The 20,383-nt window shown below is 50.0% G+C and overlaps 1 protein-coding gene across 6 annotated transcripts in view; it reads right to left on the bottom strand.

Moving 5' to 3' along the window:
- The window catches only part of LOC105483988 (RasGEF domain family member 1C), a 108,827-nt gene that overhangs the window by 9,056 nt on the left and 79,388 nt on the right, over nucleotides 1-20,383 (bottom strand). For 4 of the 6 annotated variants that reach the window (XM_071097990.1, XM_071097989.1, XM_071097991.1 and 1 more), the window contains 5 exons: nucleotides 8,533-8,622; nucleotides 6,823-6,925; nucleotides 6,267-6,346; nucleotides 6,089-6,184; nucleotides 1,613-1,708 (listed from right to left, as the gene is read on the bottom strand). In XM_071097990.1, the coding sequence (XP_070954091.1) occupies nucleotides 1,613-1,708; nucleotides 6,089-6,184; nucleotides 6,267-6,346; nucleotides 6,823-6,925; nucleotides 8,533-8,622 (465 nt within the window). Of the gene's footprint in view, nucleotides 1-674; nucleotides 1,179-1,612; nucleotides 1,709-6,088; nucleotides 6,185-6,266; nucleotides 6,347-6,822; nucleotides 6,926-8,532; nucleotides 8,623-20,383 lie in introns of those variants that run through there. The other 2 variants (XM_071097986.1, XM_071097987.1) reach the window with 2 other exon arrangements.

Below are 20,383 nucleotides of genomic sequence, written 5' to 3'. Positions count from 1 at the left end.
ATGGAGCAAGAGTAGACACAGTTTTATGTCATCATATTTATTTTTGTTGTTATCCTCTATGTATGGCAAGTGATACATGTTTGTTGATTTATGGAATTATGCAAATATATTTAAATAAGTATATTTAAGACTTAAGTAATTCATTTAAGTATGATTTTATTTAAGTAAAACGTAAACACATGTATTTCATTTTTTAAAAAGCTGCCAACTTTAAACAAACAGCAGTGCACAGTTGTGAATGGCAAGGACCCCCCGATCTGCCCTGGAAGCCAGGTCCAGTCCCTCCCGCTTGCTCCCCAAAGCTGGGATCACACAAGCACCTTGTAGTCTCACCTGTCCCTGGCCTCAGCTCTGAGCATCAGTTCAGGAGGGGCAAAGGCAGGGGTTGCCATGCCTGGCTCTGGGCTGGTGTCACCTGCCGAGGAGGATCCCAGTTCCCCGGGGCCCCTGCACTGTCTTGCCTAAGCCCAATCTTGTCCTCATCGCCTCCAGCCTGGGCTAACCTAAGCGGCGAGGCGGCCTTGGACCCGCTAACCAGGCCTGTGGGCAGCATGTGGCGTCTGCTGGGGCATCTGTGAGGAGGGCAGCTCCAGGCCCAAGGGTCTGGCCATGTGCTGTGGTTCCCACCTGCAGGGGACACTCACAGCCCATGGAGGGCCATGCTGCGCCTCTTCCCCAGCCCCTCTGTGGGCTACAGTTGAAGCCCCATCGTACACAGGGAGAGACTGAGGCTCAGACAGAGCAGTGACTGGTGACTGGCCCAGGGCTTACGGCTCCTTGGAGTTGGAGGCTGGGTGGGGCCTCACACTCACTGTGTCACCCACTGCTAAGGCCAACACTAGGGTGGGGCTGGCTCTCAGTGGGAGAAGAGCCCCCTCGTTCCTGCAGACTGGGGGTCCCACTGCTGCCTGGCATGCTCTGACTCAGTGTCTGCCTAGCTCCCCGGCTACTCCGAGACACGTGTGCTGGGTGGCCCCTTTTGGAGCTCAGGATACGGAGCCGGTCAGCCTGGCCTTTCTTCTCGGGAGCTCAGGGACTCGGGTGCAGTGACCGAGGATGGATGGAGGGACGCCCAGCCTGCTGTGCTTCGGGAGGCCTGCCAGGTGGGCTTTCTCTGCCTGGGAGGTCCAGGGAGGCTTCCTGGAGGAGGAGACACTTGAGCTGACAGCGGTGAGTGTCTGTAGAGGGAGCAGAATTCTTTCCTTTTTGTTCACTCTGGCCTTGGCCTGATAGCTTCCTCCTGCTACTCAGGGCTCTGCCTTTGGGCTGGTCCTGACCTCCAGGGCACAGCCCCTGTCACAGCACCTTGCCGGTTGTCACTGTGGGCCCATGGAGCTGCTTTTCTCACCAGCCTGGTGCCCCTGCAGGGCTTAGATGGACTCTGCTTCACCTGTGCTGGCCGTGAGGCCCAGCCTGGAGGGACATGACCCTGAGCCTCAGCATCCCCACCGCAGTGATGTCAGGGTGGGAGGACCCTGATAACCTCGCCGAGGTCGGCTGTCAATGGCTCATTCTGCCCCAGAGTCCTCCATTAGGGCAGGGGCCAGTGGTCCTGCCCTGGGAACTTTTCCTGGCCTGTCTACCTCAGTGGAGGTCCCCACAGAGGTCCTACCTCAAAGTTGACGTGTCCATTGGGAAGGCGGTTGGCACAGCCCTCATTCAGGAAGTAGATGTCTTTGATGAGCAGGCTGAAGAAGGGAATGACAATCTGGAAGAAAGAGGGGGCAGGTCGGCCCCAGCTCTATACAGCTGGCTCCAGGACAGGGGGCAGCCTTGCCAGCAGATAGCTGCCCCAGGGACCTCAGACCCGACCCCAGGGTGCAGAGGGCAGGGGAGACTTCCTGGGCTAGTCGGGGCCTTGGGGCTTCACGGGTTACGAGGTGAATTCCTGTGCACCATGGAGGGTAATAAGGACCACCAAGAAAGGAGCAGGCCCCCATCACCCTGCCGAGCGCCGTGGCGCTGCTGCCCGTCCTGGCCCCCGTCACCCTGCCGGGCGCCGTGGCGCTGCTGCCCGTCCTGGGGCTGGGTAAGAGATGCACAGTCACGATGACCCTTGAATAGTCCTTCCACTGCTTTCTGGGAGGGGCTGGTAGGTCCCCACTACCACCATCCCCATCCAAAGGTCCACAGGCTCATGTGCACCGGGAGGGGCAGTCCGGGCTGCACACACTGTTAAAGACGCATGGAACAGATGTGCATCAACTGTTCTGAAATTTGGTGGCCTCCTTTTTTTTTTTTTTGAGATGGAGTCTTGCTCTGTCGCCCAGGCTGGAGTGCAATGGCGCCATCTTGGCTCACTGCAACCTCTGCCTCCCAGGTTCGAGTGATTCTCCTGCTTCAGCCTCCCCGAGTAGCTGGGATTACAGGCACCTGCCACCATGCCTGGCTAATTTTTGTATTTTTAGTAGAGATGGGGTTTCACCATGTTGGCCAGGCTGGTCTCGAACTCCTGACCTTGTGATCCGCCCGCCTCGGCCTCCCAAGGGGGCCTTTTTTTTAAAAAAAATAAATTAACAACTTGTCCCCCTATGTCTTTCTTTCTTTTTTTTTTTTTTTTTTTTTTTTTTTTTGAGACGGAGTCTCGCTGTGTCGCCCAGGCTGGAGTGCAGTGGCCGGATCTCAGCTCACTGCAAGCTCTGCCTCCCGGGTTTTTACGCCATTCTCCTTCCTCAGCCTCCCGAGTAGCCGGGACTACAGGCGCCCGCCACCTCGCCCGGCTAGTTTTTTGTATTTTTTAGTAGAGACGGGGTTTCACCGTGTTAGCCAGGATGGTCTCGAACTCCTGACCTCGTGATCCGCCCGTCTCGGCCTCCCAAAGTGCTGGGATTACAGGCTTGAGCCACCGCGCCCGGCCTCCCCTATGTCTTTCTTGATGCACTTACTGTTAGACCAAAAGCTTTCTTGCTCCACTGCCCACAGGAAAAGAAAGGCTGGTGGACCCAGCTTGCGAAAGGCGGCGGGCTGTGTGCAGGCCCCCACCACTCTTCATTCCTGACCTCACTGCAGTGGAGACACAGTCATGGGAGTAACCTACACAATGAGGAGGCCTCATCTGGCAAATCTTTGCTAATCCCGCTGCCGGCTGGGTTTAGCCTCCATCTGCTCCCAAAGAGCCCGCTCCTTATGCCCTTATCAAGCCTGAGTGCCTCACTGCTGAGCTACACACAGGATTACTTTCCATCTTTGCATCGTCCTATGAAGTAGGGCTCTTATGACCCCGCTTTATACGTGAGGAAGCTGAAGCCCAGAGAGGTTAAATACCTTGCATAAGCTCACACAGCAGTGAGCAGCGGAAGCAGGGCTGAGTCCCAGGTGCTCTGCCCTAGTGCCCCATCCTGCCTCTTCCTCACCATGCCGGGATCAGTGGTAGGGGGGGATTGGGGGGTTGGTCTGTGTCTGTGCCCTCCCTCGGTGGTGCTGAGTCCCCAGTCCTGGTGTGGTGGGTTCTGGACAGCTGAACTATATTGGAATAGGGAGACACGCCAAGACAGGGAGAGGGTTTAAGGACTGTGGGACTCTGCACACACAGAAAGCTCCCCCGGGGCCTGGTCTGGGCTTCCTGGAGGCAGGGGCATTGAGCTGGTCCTCAAGAGGTGGCATGTTCCATACGCAAGCACCTCTCACCCCTTCTGCCATGGCCATGCCACTCAAGGCCGCTCCCCATGTCTGACCTGGTCTCCTTTTGCCCTCACGGCAGCCAAAGAGGCCTTTGTATCTGCAAATCCACTGCTCTTGCTTCTGACGTGAGAAGTTTAATTAGAGCCCAGGTCAGCTTGGAGGTCACCCAGATAAGTGGGCCCCGTGACACAGACTGGGAGAAGGGCAGACAGGAGCCGCCCACAGACAGGAAGGAAGCATAAAGTGCTATGACCACCGAGGTCTCCCGGCCCATCAACTCAGCTGGGGCGCCAGGAAACTGTGAGCGAATCTCTAAGTGTCCCTTCCTCCTCCTCCTTCCTTCCCTCCCTCTGCCCCTCCACCCCCTCCACACATAGAGCAGCTTTTGTGGGCCTCGCCCATGACCCATCTCTTTCTGGAAGTGAGAGGAGAATGTGGTTAAAGTAAACACACAGCTCTAAGCTGCCTGCCTACAGCACCAATGCATAGCATCCCAGCACGCAGAGCTGGAAGGGGCTCAGCGCACAGGCACCCAAATCCCAGTCTCTCTACCTGCCCCACAGCCCCGTGTCCCACAGAGAGGAAGGAAGCAGTGCGGAGTGCCCAGGCCATGGCTGACGGCTCCCGGCCCAGCTCGGCACCAAGCTCCTGTACACCGATTCTGCATCCAGCCTAGGCCCGTAGCCAGTGCCCTGCGACTGCCACATACACCCGATGCCTGGGAACGGGAGTCAGCCTGGTGGTGTGCAGACCGCGAGACTCACAGCCAGACAGGCTGCAGTGTGATCCTGGCTCTGCCACCTACCTGCAGTGTGACGGGACTAGTGAGCTCTCCTGCCTGAGACTCAGTCTGCGGATCTGGGAACTGGCAATGCTGATGCCCCCACAGAGTAGTTGTGGGGTATGGAGGTCAAGTGGCTGGAATGAGGCAGGTGTTCAGTGACATGAGGTTCCTGCCCCTGCTGTCTGGCTTTCCGGGCTCTGGCTCCTGGCAGGCCACCCACCTGCCCTGGGATTTGAGGTCTCACATCCCCGGGTGCTGCTCCCTTCTGCAGAGTCACTGACACACTCACAGCCTGAACAGGAAAGGCCAGCAGGACAGGACGGAGCCATCCGTGTGGCCGGTGTCTGCCCCTTGGGTGGAGAGCCAGGAAGGCCTGGCAGGTGGCACAAGCGTGCACACCTCAGCTTGCTTCCCAAACCTGCCCACTGGCATCCCTCCAGTGCAATTCCAGGGGGACCTGAATTTCAAGAACAGCAATGTGTTCTGTTATCCCTCACGCTGGAGACAGACATCCACGAACCACAGCAGGGACGTGATTCCACTAATGTTTCCGCATGGCACGGGCCTTTGGAGGGACAACGAGTCTCGGAGTTTCCTCTCCATAGAGATGAACAACTCTAATCATCAGGATGGTAACAGGTTTCAAGCCAGAGGATCACGGCAATCCCAGAACCAGGGCATGATTCTCTGTACCAGAGGCCATGAGTAGAATTTGGAGGAGAAATAAAATTGATCAGGTCAGCAAAGGCCCCACAAATGCAGGTATATAAGAATACAGGCTGTGGCTGGGCGCAGTGGCTCACACATGTAATCCCAGCACTTTGGGAGGCCGAGGCAGGCAAATCACCTGAGGTCAGGAGTTCAAGACCATCCTGGCCAATATGGTGAAACCCTGCCTCTACTAAAAACACAAAAATTAGCCGGCTGTGGTGGCGGGCGCCTGTAATCCCAGGTACTTGGGAGGCTGAGGCAGGAAAATCGCTTGAACCCAGGAGGTGGAGGTTGCAGTGAGCCGAGATTGCACCACTGCACTCCAGCCTGGGCGACAGAGAGAGACTCCATCTCCAGGAAAAAAAAAAAAAAGAATACAAGCTGTAAACAGGCAGTTTGGGTGAGGAAAAAGCTTGGTTCAGTGATTGCCAAAAATGCAAATGTGATCTGAGGCCACAAAATTAAAAGTGTTATGTTTAGAATCAGGGAGGTGGAAGATCCTGTGTACCTGGAACCTCAATTTTATCTGAAACAGAAGGAATTTTGAAAAATGGAGCAGTCTAGGGACCAAAGGGCCCCAAGTGGGAGGAGCCTGGAAACTGTAGTGTGGCAGGGCAGGTCTGGGGCCGCTGACTCAGGAGAGGAGAGGAGGGGCCTGGGGCCTCTGAAGAACTGGTGAGCAGAAGGCGAAGTGGCCCCACTCGTGTGGCCCCCAAGAAAGGATGACCCCAGGCAGCCCGGCTTCAGGCCCTCACGAAGCACCTCCTATCAGTTAGGGTTGTCTGAGGTTGGCTTCCCTCAAGTTTTGGGAGGTGGTGAGTTCCCGACACTGGAGGCATGCAAACAAGGAGACCTGGCTGTCTCCTCGTCTATTACCGATGCTGCAGTGGGGCAGGAGCTGCAGCAGGTGAACTCTGAGCCAGCACCCGGGTTCCCCTGCAGACCCGCTGGGCCAACCTGGCCCCGACCCACCTTCTCTCGGCTGCTGTGGGCCGTCAGGGAGCGGTGGGCTGCCCCTCGAAGGGCTGTCCTGTAGTTGCAGAAATTCCCTGTTGGGTCCATCTGGTGCTGGAAGGAGATAGGGAGGCATGTGGGCAGCTCTGTCCAGGGGATGGCCGGAGGCACTCGGCAGCCCAGCAGCCTCATTTACCTCGAGGATGAAAAACTTGGCCGTCTTCACTTTGGCCCAGGTCTTCTTTAGCCTGGAGACAGGGCTCATGTTCATGCCCGCTAGAAGAGGGAGGCAGAGTTGGAGAGAGCTGCTTCTGGGACAGGGGGAGCTCTGTTTAGCTGCAGCCCCTTGGGCTGCACCCTGACCAGGGCTGGGGGCTGCAGGGCTCGGTCTGTCACATGGTGGGTGGGTGAGGGGCTGCTGGTGGACATCACGGTCAGGTGGGTCTGCTCCCACCATGCCGGTCCCATTCTGTACTGAGCACCTGCACTGGGCCCTCGTTCTCTGCGTCTGGGGACATACCACCAAGCCCCCACCAAACATCCCGAGGGGGCTGGGCTTGCCTCAAAAGGCGTGGCTCCCCAGGACCTCTGAGGCGGGGACATGGGACTGCCCAGGCCTTCAGACAGCCCAGCCCGCGCCCTCCCGCTGCTCAGAGGCGGCCCCGGCTTGCACTCTGCCTGCCTGGCTGCACCTGCTCCGACCTCTGGGGGCCTGTGCACCGGGGACTCCAGGCCCGAGCCGGCCCACTCACAGATGATGGCCATGAGGGAGTTGAAGTTGCCGATGTTGAAGCACTCGCGGGCCACGTCGATGAAGAACTCAATCACCTGGGCCCTCTGCTTCTTCTTGGCTGGCTGGGGACAGGGCAGCAGAGCCTCAGCGGTGACACGCCTCCGCCCTGCCCTGACCAGGCTCCCGTCACCTGGCCCTCTTCGCCTTCTCTAAACCCACTGCACAGCTGGGGCACTTGAGGCCCAGGGGAAACAGGGTCTCAGAGCACTTCATGGGCCGAGCCAGCAGAGCCCGATGCCATAGAGGGCTAGGTGGGCCCCGTGGGGCACAGGCACTCCCTGTATCCCTGGAGCAGGTGAGACACACCATCACGAGATGCTCCACAGCTCCCCTCCAGCGCCCTCCTCCCTCTGGGCCCGGCTCCCACCCAACTCCTTCCCTAAATTAGAGAGCCCCACCCACCTTCCCCCAGCCCTGGGCTTTCTCCCCTCACTGGGGTACAAGCTGGCCCTGAGACCTGTCCCTCGAGCAGCCTCTCCGCTCTCTCCATAACAACTGTGTAACTGGTAAACCCTTGTTTGTGGTCCGGCGCTTGGGACTTCAGACCCCTCTGATGTGCAGAACCACACCATGACCTTCCCTGGCCATCGTGGGCCACAGCTGGCTCCCTGGGAGGCTCAGGCCAAGCAAGCTTCACCCGGGCTCGGCCCTCTCGCCTGCAGCCAGCGGCATGAGGGTGGGAAGTGGGCTCGGCCAGCGGGGCCTGCGTTGCATTCTTTCCACACAGGTGGGTGTTGCTTGCCCACCAAAGATGCAGCAGGGGTCTTTACCGCCACCAAGAAATGGGGTGTTGTGCTCTGAGATGTCTCACCAAACCCCCTTCCAGGGGCTGTCTTGGCCACAGAGAGCTGCCCACCCAAAGCCGGCCCTGTCCTTTGAAGGGCAGCCTGCCCTGTGATGGGGGCTGAGCCAGGTGGGGGACAGAGGCCAACCCGTGTCTGTCGTCACATCGTCGCACGGGGCTGCCTCCTCTCTATGCTTGTCTGCAGGTGTGGACCCCTCATGAACACGTACCCCATACTCAGTCTCAGCACCTGCCGCGGAGAGCCCGGCCTGCCGCGGCGCTGCCTCCAGCCTGGCCCTGGGATGAGCGGCCCCCTGGGCTTCATCTTAAGGTGAGAGAGTGGGTTCAGAGGAGGGCCCCTCCGCTGCAAGGAGGAGGACGGGTGGGTGTGGCCAGGGGGACTGCGACTCAGTGACAAGCACGTCTGGCTCCACGCTGCTGAGTTTTGGTGCTTTCCGGGAGCAGCTGGAACTATGGGCTTTTACATGTGTCTCCCAGTGCTTAGAGGTCAGATCACGTCCACCTCTAGGTCCCGAGCAAGCCAAACAAGGCCAGTTGCAGGCCAGGCTGCACAAGGCAGGCCGGCACAGATGGAGAGAGCAGAGCCACTGGGGCTGCGAGTGACTGCCTCTCACTCCTTCAGCAAACCCTCTCCAACACCCTCTGTGCCTGGCCGGTGGATCTGTCCTGGGTTCTACTTGGAGGGAAATGTCACTGCAGGAAAGCTGGTGTCACCTGGAGTCCTGGAGGGGTGCCCAGCCTGGCACTGGACTTGGAAATGAACAGGACTCAAGGTGTCCTTCCAGTTCCTTCCCCAGTAGGCTCCTCCCAACTCCAGCCGCCTTGGGCTATGCCAGGTGGTGCCCACCCTGGCTGTCTACTCACCATGCAGATCTCGGTTGCCACCAGGTAGCACAGTCTGTTGAACCATTTCACGTAAGCCTCTAGGTGGCTGGTCTTGTCACTAAAGCAGGGCTAGAAAAAACACGCAGGACCACATTCTGAGCCTTCTTGTCAATCATCTTTTAGAACATGAAGTCAGTTCATGGTCCCGACGACCCAGGAAATGTCAAAACCCCCAAACCGTCCAGAACTACCAAAGATTTGGTGTGTACCCTTTTAGTTTTTTTAAAAACACATTTTTTTTTTTTTTGAGACGGAGTCTCGCTCTGTCGCCCAGGCTGGAGTGCAGTGGCCGGATCTCAGCTCACTGCAAGCTCCGCCTCCCGGGTTCACGCCATTCTCCTGCCTCAGCCTCCAGAGTAGCTGGGACTACAGGCGCCCGCCACCTCACCCGGCTAGATTTTTGTATTTTTTAGTAGAGATGGGGTTTCACCGTGTTAGCCAGGATGGTCTTGATCTCCTGACCTCGTGATCCGCCCATCCCGGCCTCCCAAAGTGCTGGGATTACAGGCTTGAGCCACCGCGCCCGGCCTAAAAATACATTTTAAAATGTAACTTCACACACACACACACACACACACACACACACACACACACACACGAACCTCATTATTCCTGGATTCTGTATTTGCAAATTTGCCTCCTCTCTAAAATGTATTTGTAACCCCAAAAACTTGTGTCACTTTTGTGGTCTTCTGTACACATGCGCGGGGTGGCGCAAATATTGAAGTCACAAGTGTCCGTGTGCTTCTCCAGCAGAGGCGAGGCAATGCTCTATCCTCCTGCATCTCACTCTCAGGCTTGGCCTACTGAGTATCGTGTCCTTTACAGTTTTGTACTTTTCGCTGATAATTTCACTGTTGAGAAAGGCCCCCGAGCATGGTGCCGAAGTGCTGTCTAGTGTTCCACGCAGGCAAAGGCTGCTCTGTGCCTCACAGAGAAACTGTGTGTAACAGCAGCGTTCAGCCATGAGAAATAGCACTGTTGGCCATGAGATCAATATTAATCAATAATTTATATTAAATAATGTCTTTAAACATAAACACACATAAAACAAGGTGATATATGGATCCGTTGACAAAAACGCTGTGATGAGAGGCTCACAGGGAACCTAACCTTGCATTTCCCCTGGGAGCAACGGTTCTGTGCTCACTCATTCAGTGCTTTTGACTTTATAGAACACAGCTGCTGGGAGTAATGAGCGCCAGCTGTGTGTATGCATGCATCTATCATAACCATATATATTCCCGTACTTTGCTATGCAAACCTTTCCCTGTGCATTAACATATCCTTTGGAAACAAAATTTTTAAATGGATATAGAACTTTCCACTGTATAATACACCAGCATTTAAAAGATGAAACTTAACATAAATGTGTTTGTTAAAACTGCCAGGGTAGGCCAAGCGCAGTGGCTCACGCCTGTAATCCCAGCACTTTGGGAGGCCGAGGCGAGTGGATCACCTGAGGTTAGGAGTTCAGGACCAGCCTGGTCAACATGATGAAATCCCGTCTCTACTAAATACACAAAAATTAGCTGGGTGTGGTGGCAGGTGCCTGTAATCCCAGCTACTCAGGAGGCTGAGGCAGGAGAATCGCTTGAACCTGGCGGCAGAGGTTGCAGTGAGCCGAGATCATGCCATTGCACTCCAGCCTGGGCGACAAGAGCAAAACTTCATCTCAAAAAAACAAAAACAAAAAACAAAAAACCCCAAAAAACTGCCACGGTAAGTTGTTTTTTTTTTTTTTTTTTTTTTTTGAGACGGAGTCTTACTCTGTCGCCCAGGCTGGAGTGCAGTGGCCGGATCTCAGCTCACTGCAAGCTCCACCTCCCAGGTTCACGCCATTCTCCTGCCTCAGCCTCCCGAGTAGCTGGGACTACAGGCGCCCGCCACCACGCCTGGCTAGTTTTTTGTATTTTTTAGTAGAGATGGGGTTTCACCGTGTTAGCCAGGATGGTCTCGATCTCCTGACCTCGTGATCCACCCGTCTCGGCCTCCCAAAGTGCTGGGATTACAGGCCTGAGCCACCGCGCCCAGCAGTAACTTTCAATAAATAGAGGGGAAGATGGAATGGGAGACCTATTCATTCAAAAGAAGCAAAGAAAAGAGGAAAAGTAAACAGATAAGGAAGATAACGACATAGTAGAACAGAAGATAGCAAGAGCAAATTCTTAAGGATTACTGATTACAACACTAATTAAAACATGCAGCTGCTTGCCACTTTCAAGAGATACAACTCCAAACACAAGCATATAAGTTAAAAAAAGAAGAATATATATCTGATAAATATTATATAGCTATATTAATATTGAACAAAATAGACTTTAAGGCAACAAAAAAGATCCTAAGGCAAAAAGCTTTAGGAGAAATGAGAGAGTAATTGTGTAATGATAAAAGGTTCAGCTCATCAGGGATATGTCACAAGTCTAAACTTGATTGCAGCTAGTAACATAGGTTCAATATATAGAGGCAACAATAATCAGAAAGGTGAAGTTCTTTATAAGGAGAAGTTGAGTCCTACAGTCACATGGAAGATTTTAACACACATGACAGTAATTAATAGGTTAGGGAGATTGAAAAAGAACAACCAAACAAAACCCAGGATGAATATGAATCTGAACAACACAATTTGAAGTAATAAACAAATAAGGAAACTTGAACTTAATTCCTTGAGAATATGCATTCTTTTCAAATGTAAAGAAACTTAAAAAATTTTTTAAATAATCTATGGTTCAAAGATGAAATCATAATGGAATTAGAATGATAATGAAAATGTTAAAAAATAAAACTTTGGGGGGCTGTAAATAAAAATTTATGTAAACAGAAATCATCCTGCATGCTTTTATTAGAAAAGAAGGATAAAAACAAGCTGAACATCCAACATAAGCAACTAGAAAAACAATATAAATCCAAAGAAAGTCGATGGAAGGAAATAATAAAGAGTAGAGAAGAAAGAAATGAAATAGTAAAAAAAACTACAATCTACAGAATCAACAAAGTAAAAAGATCTTTATTTGAAAACATTAACAAAATTGATGAACCTTTTATAAGACTGATAAAGAAACAAAGAGAGATGTAAATAATCAAAATACTAGAGATGAATCAATGTGGATGTGAAGAAATTAAAAAGATACCTAGAGAATATTACAAATAACTTTATGTCTATAAATTTGGAAACTTAGGGGAAATGGCCGAATTCCTAGAAAAATATAAATTACAAAACAGACGAAAGAAGAGACGGAAAACCTAAATAGTTCTATAACCATTAAATCAATAACAAGAATAAACAAAGAAACAAACAAGAATAACCTTGAATCAGTACAAGAAAGTCATCCCTCAAAGAAAATACCAGGCCTAGATGGTTCCATGGGCTAATTCTACAAAATGCTCCAAGAACAAGTAATTCCAGTCTGTCAGGAAGAATAGAGAACAGGGTAAGAGAAACAAAGACTACACAAGAACAGTGTCAGAAAGGGAAATAACCGTTCAGTCTCACGTTGCAGAAATCCTAAACAAAACATTAGCAAACCAAATCCAGGGATATGTGAAAAAGATAACGATTTCATTTATCCCAGTTTTGTTTATCTCAGAAATGCAAAGTTGATTCAACATTGATTAAAAAACAGCCTGGCGCAGTGGCTCACACCTGTAATCCCAGCACTTTGGGAGGCCGAGGAGGGTGGATCACTTGAGGTCAGGAGTTCGAGAACAGCCTGACCAACATGGTGAAATCTTGTCTCTACTAAAAATACAAAAATAGCTGAGCGTGGTGGTGGGCGCCTGTAATCCTAGCTACTTGGGAGGCTGAGGCAGGAGAATCTCTTGAATTCAGGAGGCAGACATTGTAGTGAGCTGAGATCGTGCTATTGCACTCCAGCCTGGGCAACAAATGCGAAACTCCATCTCAAACTACAACAACAACAGCAGTGAAAAACTAGGCCAGGTGAGGTGGCTCACACCTGTACTCCTAGCACTTTGGGAGGCCAATGCAAGCAGATCTCTTGAGCTCAGGAGTTCTAGACCAGTCCGGGTAAACACGATGAAACCCCATCTCCACAAAAAATACAAAAATTAGCCAGGTATGGAGGCGTGTGCCTGTAGTCCCAGCTACTTGGGGGGCTGAGGCAGGAGGATCACTTGAGTCCAGGAGGTTGAGGCCGCAGTGAGCTGTGTTCACATCACTGTACTCTAGCCTGGGCAAAAGAGCAAGACTCTATCTCAAAAACAACAACAACAACAACAAAACCCACAACAAACAGACAAACAAAAGATTTATATTAGTTTTTATTTTAAAAACTAACATAAATAATCAGCTAGAAGTTTAAAGGAGAAGAGAATATGTGAGTAACAGGTCCAGAAAAAAAAAAAAATGAAATTTAACAACCATTCATGATGAGAATTCTCAGAAAACTAGGAAGGAACAGGATACTTCCTTAAGCTGATAATAGACTTCTAAAGAAATCCTGTAGCAAACATCATACTCTACTGGGACACGTTAAAAACATTCCTTTGAAAATCAGGACAAAACAAGGATGCCAGCTATCAATCCTTCCATTTGACATTGTAACAGAGGTGCAAGTTAGCACAATAAGTTAGTCAGGCCGGGCGCGGTGGCTCATGCCTATAATCCCAGCACTTTGGGAGGCCGAGGCGGGCGAATCACCTGAGGTCAGGAGTTCGAGACCAGCCTGACCAACATGGAGAAACCTCATCTCTACTAAAAATACAAAATTAGCTGGGCGTGGTGGCGCATGCCTGTAATCCCAGTCACTCGGGAGGCTGAATCAGGAGAATCGCTTGAACCTGGGAGGTGGAGGTTGCAGCGAACCGGGATCGCGCCATTGCCCTCCAGCCTGGGCAACAAGAGTGAAACTCTGTCTCAAGAAAAAGCAAAACAAAACAAAACCAAAAAAAAAAAAAAAAAAAAAAAAAAACCAAAAAAGTTAGATTGGGCAGTGTTACTCTGCAATAACAAACCATCTCAACATTTCAGAGATTTAAAATGATAGATTAAAGTCTATCCATCACTCTTGTCTACCTATTAGTGGAGGGTTCTAGTCTACGACTACCACAGAACTAAAAAGAATAAGGATTGGAAAGGAGGAAACAAAACTGTCATTATTCTCAGATGTACTTGTCTACATGAAAAACCCCAAATAATACAAATTATTAGAATTAATAAGAATGTACAATGTTGTCAAATTTAAACTTGATATACAAAAGTAAATTATATTCATTAAACCAGCAATAAGCAGACAGGACATATGATAAATACACACTTGAGGTAATGGAAAACTAAGGAGTCCTGTGCTCATTTTTTTTTTTCTTTGAGACGGAGTCTTGCTCTGGCGCCCAGGCTGGAGTGCAGTGGCCGAATCTCAGCTCACTGCAAGCTCTGCCTCCCGGGTTCACGCCATTCTCCTGCCTCAGCCTCCCGAGTAGCTGGGACTACAGGCGCCGCCACCACGCCCGGCTAATTTTTTGTATTTTTAGTAGAGACGGGGTTTCACCGTGTTAGCCAGGATAGTCTTGATCTCCTGACCTCGTGATCCGCCCGCCCCAGCCTCCCAAAGTGCTGGGATTATAGGCGTGAGTCACTGCGCCTGGCCTCTGTGCTCATTTATTTAAGAATGTGCATTCTTTTCAAACATTCAGAAATCTGAAAACACATTTTAAAATAATCTATGCACATAGATCATTTTATACATAATAGTAAAATTATGCAAAAGTACCTAAGGAAATAAACCTAACAAAATCTGTACAAGACTCTCGTATGGAGAAAATTACTAGACATTAGAAAGATACTAGAGAGCAGACCTAAGTGAATGGAGGGACGGACCATTTTTATGGATTGGCAGACTCAAATGTAATGAAAAACAAATTCTTTCATGAAAATGCAAATTTTTCCCAAATTGATCCATATTTAATATATTCTAACAAAATCTCTATAGGACTTGTCATAGAAATTGACAAATAACTCTAAAACTTGAATAGAAAATGAAAGGGCCAAGAATAGCCAAGCCACACTCCTAAAGAAGAACCGGGGGATTTGCCTCAGCAACCATCAAGACTTATTATGAAACTGTAGTGATTAAAGCAAAGTGTCTTGACGCAGAGATAGAGAAACAGACCAATGGAGCAGAATGTCCAGGAACAGGCCTACACGTATGTGGACAGCTGACATATGCGAGTGACGTGTCAGGGCACGTTGGAGGGCAAAGGAGTATGTAATAGTGTTGCAGAAACAATTGGTTATTTGTCTGGAAAAAAATAAAAATGAATCTCAACTTAAGCCATATACACAAAATGAATTTCAGATCAAAGTGTGAAGGACAAAACTTCAAAACTGGCCGGGCGCGGTGGCTCACGCCTGTAATCCCAGCACTTTGGGAGGCCGAGGTGGGCGGATCACAAGGTCAGGAGATCGAGACCATGGTGAAACCCCGTCTCTACTAAAAATAGAAAAAATTAGCCGGGCGCAGGGGCGGGCGCCTGTAGTCCCAGCTACTCGGGAGGCTGAGGCAGGAGAATGGTGTGAACCCAGGAGGCGGAGCTTGCAGTGAGCCGAGATTGCGCCACTGCACTCCAGCCTGGGCGACAGAGCGAGACTCTGTCTCAAAAAAAAAAAAGAAAAAAAAAAAAAAAAACTTCAAAACTTGCACAGGAAACATAGGAGACTATCTTTATGACCTGAGTGGGGTGTAGGGAAGGATTTCTTAACCCCTCACCCCCATCCAAAAAAAATAAATAAATAAAGGGAAAGTTTAGTAAATTTTACTAGGTGAAGCTTAAGAACACCTGTTCATCGAAAGACATCATAATGAGGATGAAAAGCAAAGCAAACAACTAGAAGAAAATGTGCAGCACATTTAACTGACATAGGATCATCATCTAGTACACATTTAAAATAAAACAAAAACGACACATTCTTAAAAACCCTTAGAGGATGACAAACCACCAATTGAAAACTGGGCAAAAGTCAGAGATAGGCATTTTATAGAGAAGGAAACAAGAATGTCCAAAAGATGCTCCATTTAACAGTTTGACAGAAATTAAAGCCTGACAACTTCAAGTGTTGATGAGGGTGTGCAACAACTTCCCACTGGGAGTGGCGACGCCCAGCCTCGCCTGGCGCCTGGCGTTACCTGGTGAGACCGCGCACATCCTGACCCTGCGACCCAGCAATTCCTCTTCCCAGGAGCAACAGTCCCCAGCCTGTTGTCCCTGGATTCCAGGGGGTCCTTGGGACCCTTTCAGGGGGTCCATAGGCAAGGCTATTTTTGTAATAACACGATGTTACTGCCTTTTCCACTGTGTTGAAATTTGCACTGATGGTGCAAAAGCAATGGTGGGGAAGATTGTCCAGTAGAAGAAAAAAGGGAGGGTGACTTAAGAATGTCCTAAATGAGGTAAAACTTTTAACTTTTATTCAGTCTAGATTTTTGAGATTTTCCATATTCTATGTGACATAACGGTTTGTGCACACGAAACCCCTCTGTTGCATACAGAAAGCGTGCTTGTGGTTGAGGGAAAGCACTTCATTCACATGTGAGCTGAACGGGCCACTGTTCTCTTGGAGTACCGTTTCCGCTCTAAAGAAGGACTGCTAGACATACTATGGTAATTCAGACTTCAGTGTTTGGCTGATATTTCCTTGAAAATGAACACAATGAACCTGTCGTTTAAAGAAGAACAACTGAAATTAGGGAAAACATTTTATTTGGACGGTTTCTATAAACAAGGGACAATAATTCTTGTACCTTATTTTTCATCTTTGCTGTTTCTTTGAGCAGGCTATTGTGTCATGCAATTATCTAAGGTATCTGTAAGTATTCTTGTTACCTGAGTAGTTGTATTATATTTAAAAATGTAAGATGATTTTTAAAAGCCTGAGGACTGACCTAAGATGCGATTGTGTGAACTCTGTCTACTCTGGAGGGTGGGAAGGATGTCAGCGGAAGTTTGAAGACTTTTTTTTTTGTGCCATCAGATACAGGTAAAAATAATTGGGCAATTCTGCTGTTTAAACAGGAACTATTGGCCTCCTTGGCCCTAAATAGAAGGGCTGCTAGGTTTTTTTTTTTTTTTTTTTTTGAGATGGAGTCTCGCTCTGTCGCCCAGGCTGGAGGGCAGTGGTGCGATCTCAGCTCACTGTAAGCTCCACCTCCTGGGTTCACATCATTCTCCTGCCTCAGCCTCCCGAGTAGCTGGGACTACAGGCACCTGCCATCAGGCCCAGCTAATTTTATTTTGTATTTTTTAGTAGAGATGGGGTTTCACCATGTTAGCCATGTTAGCCAGGATGGTCTCAATCTGACCTCACGATCCGCCCACCTCAGCCTCCCAAAGTGCTGGGATTACAGGCATGAGCCACTGTGCCCGGCTGGGCTGATATTTTAAGTTGATTATTTTATTGCAAATTAATCCAACCTAATTCTTTTAAATTTGGTTGTATGTTTTTCTTGTTAAATGATGTTTAAAAAATAAAAAACGGCCGGGCGTGGTGGCTCAAGCCACTGCACTCCAGCCTGGGCGACAGAGAGAGACTCCGTCTCAAAAAAAATAAAATAAAAAATGGAAGTTCTTGGCTTAGTCATTAAAAGAGAGGAGAACAACTGACAATATTTGTTGCCAATGATAAAATTAAGGCTTTCAAGAGAAAACTGGGAACTTGTAAGACATGTATCTGCCTCTGTGAGCCTGACAGCTTCCCAATACTTACAGACTTGAAAATGAGACCAAGAGTGATAATTATGTGATTTCTAAAATGTTGTATAATGAAATGTGCCAGCATTTGGAAGATCTGCCTAACACGGTGAACCCGTATTTTCCCGCATGACCAATGTATGATGTCACAAAATTGTGCATCAAGATTCAAGACAGACCAATGGCTTTCAACATCAGAGTACAGAAAGTTCACTGATATCTTTCCAGATTTCACATTGTAGTTAATCTTCAAAAACTATCACTTGCTGAGTTTTAGTGTGGTATCAAAGAAGCATATTCACAATTATCTGAAAAGGTGGTAAAATACTCCTCCCTTTTCCAGCTACCTATTGGTGTGAGGTTGGATTTTCTTCAACCAAAAAACTATGTCAACAGACAGAATGCAGAAGCAGAGAAAAGAATCCAGCTGTCTTCTTTTAAGTCAGACAGTAAAGAGATTTGTAAAAAATACTATAAAACAATGCCACTCTTCTCAGTAATTTCCTATTGTGGAAAAAGAATTATTTTTCATGAAATATGTTATTTATGTTACCATGTAATGGGTTTTTATTGTTTTGGTTTTAGAGAGATGGGTTCCTGCTATCTATGTTGCCCAGGCTGGACTTGAACTCTTGGGCTCAAGCAATCCTCCTACCTGGGCCTCCGGAGTAGCTGGGACTACAGGCATGGGCCACTACTTGGCCATTATTGTTATTTTATTTATTTATTTATTTATTTTTATTTTGTTTTTGAGATGGAGTCTCGCTCTGTTGCCCAGGCTGGAGTGCAGTGGCGCGATCTCGGCTCACTGCAAGCTCCACCTCCTGGGTTGATGCCACTCTCCTGCCTCAGCCTCCCAAGTAGCTGGGACTATAGGCGCCCGCCACCACGCCAGGCTAATTTTTTGTATTTTTCAGTAGAGACGGGGTTTCACCGTTTTAGCCAGGATGGTCTCGATCTCCTGACCTCGTGATCCACCTGCCTCGGGCTCCCAAAGTGCTGGGATTACAGGCGTGAGCCACCGCACCCGGCAATTATTGTTATTTTTGAATAAATATTTTAAAAAATTAATCTTAGGGCCAGGTTCAGTGGCTCACACCTGTAACCCCAGCACTTTGGGAAGCCCAGGTGGGTGGGTCACTTGAGGTCAGGAGTTTGAGACCAGCCTGGTAAACATGGCGAAACCCTGTCTCTAATAAAAATACAAAAATTAGCCATGTGTGGTGACACACACCTGTAGTCCCAGCTACTCAGGGGAGCTGAGGTAGGAGAATCGCTTGAACCCGGGAGGTGGAGGTTGCAGTGAGCCGAGATCGCGCCACTGCACTCCAGCCTGGGTGACAAGAGTGAGTGAGACTCTGTCTCAAAAAGAAAAGTTAATATTAATTGCTAAAATAAATATTGATAAATATAATCTATATAACCAAAAGTTAATTGGGGTCCTTAACAATTTTTAAGAGTATAAAGGGATCCTAAGCCTTTTGAGAACGGACACCCTAGAGAAAGTGTGCACTTGTGTGTACCAGGACCGGGTATAAGAATGTCCACTGTGGGAATATTTACAACAGCAAAAAGCTGGACACACACATGTTCATCTACAGTAGGCAGGATAAACAAATGTCGTGTCATCTTGATGTATTTCACAATAAAACAGTAATATTTGGAAATGGCCCCAAACTAAACAATCTTGTAAGAATCTTGGCCATGCACAGCGGCTCATGCCTGTAATCCCAGCACTTTGGGAGGCCGAGGCAGGCGGATCACGAGGTCAGGAGATCAAGACCACCCTGGCTAACACGGTGAAACCCCGTCTCTACTAAAAATACAAAAAATTAGCTGGGCATGGTGGCGAGTGCCTGTAGTCCCAGCTATTGGGGAGGCTGAGGCAGGAGAATGGCATGAACCCGGGAGGCAGAGGTGGCAGCGAGCCGAGATCACACCACTGCACTCCAGCGTCGGGGACAGGGCGAGACTCCGTCTCAAAAAAAAAAAAAAAAAAAAAAACATTCTCCCTGCCTCCCAGCACCACAACTGTTCAGAATTCCCAGAGCAGTCAGCATTCCTAGAGAGTGCTTACGGACATAGGCAACATACATGGTTTTGTGTTACCCTCTTTCTTTGTTACCCAAATGGTCACGCACTCTTGCCCCCGTTCTTGCCTCTACCCTTTTCTCTCAGTGCCTGGAGGGACAGGTCTTGGAGATTGTTCTGTCCACCTTATTCCCTTTCGTAGCTGCACAGCATTCTAGTTGTAGGTGTTTCATAATTTGTAATCCAGTCCCCATGGGTGATAAGGCAATCTGCCCCCAGTGTTTGGCCATAACGGACATTGTCTATCCCAAATACCTTCGTCCGTGCATGTCCGTGAACATGGGTGTGTATCTGTGGGATAAATTCGTAGGTATGGAAAGTTGAGGTCAAGAAAGTCCGTTTAAAGCGTTGATGCTAGTGCCAATCTCCCCTCCAAAGTGGCTGCGCCAGCTTCACCCCAGCCATGTGGAGAGTGCCTTCCACAAGGTGTCTAACCTACTAGGTGGCCTTTGCTTATCTGAGAAGTGAAAGTGCAATCTCCTAGTTTGTACTTTTATTAGGTGTGAGGGCAGAAGGCACAATGTTTGCAATTCGGGCTTGGATTTAGCCCGTTGGAGGCACCGGCACCCCGCTGGTTGGGCTCCCAGAAGGGCGGGATGGAAATCCCGGTGCGTGGGCTGTGTCCCGAGCACCGGGTCCCAGGGGTTCCCTTACCCTGCCCGGGCAGCGCGCAGCAACCCGCGCTTCCTCGCGCGGCCGCTGGAGGGCACCGGCGCCCACCGAAACGCACCGGGCAGGCGCTGGGGTCCCGGAGCGCGCCAGGGGGCTCCACCCTCCTCCCGGCCCCGGGTCCTGGCCCACCCGGGCAGCGCGGCCCACGGCCCGTTCCTCGCCCACTGCTCCGCCCTCGCCGGGTGGGCGACCCCCACGTCCTGTACATTCAGGCTCCAGGCTTTCCGGGGACTCGGCCGTGGTGGTCGGCCCCCGAGCCGGGGGGGGCGTGGCGGAGCGGGCAGGGCCCCTCCGAGCCCACCGGTCCCTCTCCCGGCCGCTCCAGCACTCCCCCGAGATCGGCTAGTCACGGTGCGGGTCACTT

This window comes from Macaca nemestrina, chromosome 6 (genome assembly GCF_043159975.1).
Source record: "Macaca nemestrina isolate mMacNem1 chromosome 6, mMacNem.hap1, whole genome shotgun sequence".
In the NCBI taxonomy this organism is placed as follows: domain Eukaryota; kingdom Metazoa; phylum Chordata; class Mammalia; order Primates; family Cercopithecidae; genus Macaca; species Macaca nemestrina.
This window is presented reverse-complemented; position numbering and strand designations above follow the sequence as displayed.